Source organism: Sceloporus undulatus, chromosome 11 (assembly GCF_019175285.1).
Source record: "Sceloporus undulatus isolate JIND9_A2432 ecotype Alabama chromosome 11, SceUnd_v1.1, whole genome shotgun sequence".
NCBI lineage: Eukaryota > Metazoa > Chordata > Lepidosauria > Squamata > Phrynosomatidae > Sceloporus > Sceloporus undulatus.
The window spans coordinates 11,340,710-11,344,940 of NC_056532.1; the positions used below are offsets into that span (position 1 = coordinate 11,340,710).

At 41.6% G+C, this 4,231-nt stretch overlaps 1 protein-coding gene across 1 annotated transcript in view; it reads left to right on the forward strand.

Annotated features, from left to right (window-relative positions):
• Positions 1-4,231, forward strand: part of LOC121917019 (nitric oxide synthase, inducible-like) — a 10,954-nt gene that overhangs the window by 6,286 nt on the left and 437 nt on the right. The window contains exons 2-7 of the mRNA XM_042442610.1: positions 315-419; positions 508-557; positions 2,000-2,174; positions 3,189-3,321; positions 3,443-3,521; positions 3,928-4,106. Of these exons, the coding sequence (XP_042298544.1) occupies positions 315-419; positions 508-557; positions 2,000-2,174; positions 3,189-3,321; positions 3,443-3,521; positions 3,928-4,106 (721 nt within the window). The remainder of the gene's footprint in view (positions 1-314; positions 420-507; positions 558-1,999; positions 2,175-3,188; positions 3,322-3,442; positions 3,522-3,927; positions 4,107-4,231) is intronic.

Here is a 4,231-nt window from a genome sequence, read left to right on the forward strand (position 1 = left end):
ATAATAATAATAATAATAATAATAATAATAATAATAATAATAATAATAACAATAACAACAACATGTTTTATTTATATACTGCTATTCCAAAGATCATAGCGGTGAACAGCAAGTAAGCTAATTAGCAAGTAAGCTAATTTGCCCCCAACAGTCTGGGTACTCATTTTAGCTCCCTCCTCGGAAGGATGTAAGCCTGAGTCGAGTCTGGATGATGCTAGCTTGAAAAGGCTGATAGATGAATGAGGGAGCCCAACATTTCTCCATGCGTCTTTGTTGCTACCCCTCCATCTCGTAAAGTCTATATCCTTCCCTAGGTCATTTGTATGGACAATTACAATCCGACGGACCTTGAGAAGGAAAGTCTCCTCCTGGTGGTCACTAGCACTTTTGGAAACGGGGATTCACCAAGCAACGGAAAAGTAATAATTGAAAAAAGGAGGGAGGGGTTTTCTGTTATAAACAATATTGTCAATGCTCTCTAAACGCCACTCCTCATTTGTGTTGCAGATATTTCAGAACGCCCTCCTGTCTACAAAACAGCTACGCAACAAATTCAGGTGACTGTTTCCTAGGTCTTGCGTTGACCTTATTGGATGGGGATTCCAATCTTCTTTCTTGCTCTGAGGTCTTATGTTGCCACTTGGCCCTATCTTGTTGAATACATTGAAACTTGTCTTAAACTGAGACAAATCATATCTAGCTCAGTAGTACTCTACACAACTCTTCTCCAGGGGGAGGAATCATAGAATCACAGACTTGGAAAGGGTCACAAAATTCATATTCTAGACCAATCCCTTGCCATGCAACAATACACAGTTAAAGCATTCCTGGTGCATCAGAGGAAGCAGACTTTTAGTCTAGGAAAGCTCATGCTGCCAACTTCTTTCTTTCAGTGAGTCTCAGAGGTACTACAAGATCTCGCTACATACTGATCCCACAGACGAATATGGCTATATCTTTGAATTCAAGCATTCTTGAGTTATAGCCATCCAAAGTCATCCAAAGACAGATAGTCCACCACCCTCCAAGGCAGTCTGTTCTGCTGTTGGACAGCTTTCTATGTCCAGAAGTTCTCCTTGATATTTAAATGGATTTTTTTCCTTGCAGTCTGAATCCATTGGTTTCTGTCTCCATTGTGTCTCTGGATCCATTGGTTTCTGATGCTTCTCTGGAGCATCAGAAACCAAGCGTGCTCCATGTTCTACATCACATCTTTTCAAATTTACTAGTGATTTAAAACTTGTAAGATGGCTCAGATGAGTTTTCTGTGATTGGTTGAAAGGTTTTCTTTTCTTTGTAATCCACTTTTAACTAAGGGCCTGAACAGACAGGCCAAAATAAAGCTGCTTCGGGTTACTTTGGAAGTATGCTATTTAAATGACACATGCATCTTAAGAGGCCAGAAGCAGCGTCATATCTGTGCTCCAGTCCTTAGGACTGAAACGTGGCTTTGGCGCAGTTTCCAGCTTCTTAAGATGTGTGTGTCATTTAAATGGCATACCTCCAAAGTGACCCGAAGCAGCTTTATTTTGGCCTGCCTGTTTGGGCTCTAAATATTCTTTAAAGTTGCCTTGTATGGGATTTAGTTTTTTTTTAATTGCACATTGCATTGAGCATTTAATAATGCTCAAGGCATTATTAGTGTAGGGTGACTGATATATTTTGGAAATATATCAGCTTTTAGGGTGAACCCAAACAGTTATGCCTTCCAGAATTTTTAAGGCTCTTTGTAATTCTTTTCCTTTGCTTCATCCTTGGTTGCATGCCCCTAGGCTTTACCCTCAACCTATCAATGGGTCATATAAAAATCTTTACTGTTGGCTCCAAAACCTGTCCTCGACTCATACATGAGGTTGACTTATAATTGAGTATCTACAGTAAGTTTATTCTCATATCCTACACTTGGGTTGTCCATTGGTCCCCTCACCAGGAAGCTGATAAGATGACCAAATAAGTGTATAATGAGAGATAATTAATAGACCTTTTTCTCTTGGAACAGATATGCCGTCTTTGGCTTGGGTTCAAGCATGTACCCTGAGTTTTGTGCCTTTGCTCGGTCCATTTACCAGAAGCTCATGCAGCTTGGGGCATCGCCAGTCACCGCGATGGGTCAAGGAGATGAACTCAATGGACAAGAGGAAGCATTTCAAGCCTGGGCAGTGGCTACCTTCAAGGTAATAATAATAATAATAACCATGATGCACATCAGTTTTTGCATTTGCACAGTCATGTAGGGTGAAGCAGCTACAGGACATGATATCTTCTGATAGAAAGGAGGGAAGAAATGGAGTGCAGTCCATAGCTAGTCTCAGTCTTGAATAAACAGACTGTGGGTTGGACAAAATGAAGGGAAGAAAGGGAAGGGATATAAATGAAATAATATAATATAATATAATATACAGTCGCCCCTTGGAACCCACAAGGATCCATTCCGGACCCCCCGCTAGTTCCAAATCATGCGCATATTCAAATCCCATAGGCTTGAATGGGGCGCGTGCATGCACGGCACGTGCCCCATTAAGGTTAATGGCGGCTGCCCCTCCGTGGATTTCCAGGTCCGCAGATTTCAAGTCTGCAGACTTGGAGGGGCAACTGTAATATAATATAATATGTATATAAAACATATATGATTTTTGTGTTAAGACCTGGGTCCCAGCTCCAAGATATTTCATTATGTACATATATGCACAAATACAGGTATTCCAAAACCCAAAGCAAATCCAAAATCCAAACCACTTCTGGTCCTATGTATTTCGGACGAAGGAGACCCAACCTTTCCTGGAGGTCACTTGAGTTCTTGTAATATTTAAGCCTCAGTTGCCTAGATTCCATGTTTCTATTCCGGCGAGCAAATAAATCTGGGACTTAGGACTCCCATTCTGCCACTATTGGATCCAGTGCTTGGAAAAGTTACTTTTCTAGACCACACATAGAGGAATTCCCTATCCAGCATATTCATTTAGGGATGCCAGGAATTGTTATCCAAAGCTTTTCAAGCTCCGTCATGAAGCTGGAAGGCAATAATGAAGCTGCAGATGACGACAATACAGATGTGGCCTTGATCAATGCTGATCAAAGGGGTGCTCCATAGACTAACCTATATTCCCTCCTAACCCAAAGGTCCCTGATCAATATCCCCCTGGTAACTTTAATCTTAATCTCTCTTTCTTTCTTGATTATTTTAAAAGGCTTCCTGTGAAAGTTTTGATATCCGTGGAAAGCATGGGATCCTGTTGCCAAAAGCTTATACATGTAATGAAACCTGGAACCCAAAGGATTCAAGGATTGTTTATGACTCCCAGCCCCTGGATTTGGGCAAAGGTATATATAACATGGCCACATAACCCAACCCACAAAAACCAATCGGAGATCAATTGGTCTGAACTCTGAGAAGTGATGATAATATATGGATATATTTCAACATATATTTATTTTCTCATAGCACTCCATGACATCCATGGGAAAAACGTTGTCCTGATGAAGCTCACATCTCGGCAGAATCTGCAAACCTCCAAGTCCAGGTATTTTCCTCATGTGTCGAAGAGGTTTGAGTATCAATTTGGATACTCAAAACAAAATTTTGGGATCAGCTTTCTTGAGCTTCAGGGTTTGGGTGTTTTAAAATAAAGTTGATTTCCTTTCCTCTATGGAATTTGAAGCCGCACAGGCTGGGAAGTCATAGACATTTAAGAGTCGGAGGGTCTGAAATAAAGGACATCCTGTGTAAATTAGGATAGGTTGGTTAAGTCAAGCTAAAAGAAATGGGTCTATTTTAGTTGCCTTTTCCCATAAATGGATGGGAATGTTCAAAGAGGCTACGAAATAGGCCATCGTTCGTCCCACCAATATATCCTGTCCCACAGTCTCAACAAGGAAATCCTGGGGCGGTTACCTTCAGAAAGGGCCGTGTTTTTCTTTCCGTTCCAGCCGCGCTACCATCCTCATCAAGCTTTCCTGCGAAGCCAGCCAGGAAGCCAAGTATCTCCCCGGAGATCATATTGGGGTCTTCCCGGCCAACCCGAAAGCTCTTGTTGACGGCATCATCTCCCGGATTGTAGATGCTCCTATGACCAATGAGATCATTAAGCTGGAGACATGTAGTGACTGTAAGTCAAGGGCTTTGGAAGGGTGCATGGGACTGAAGGAACGTCTTAATTTTATCCATGTTTATCGGCTTATGTTGAGTACGTAGCAAGACCTTGTAGCACCTTTGAGACTCACTGAAAGAAAG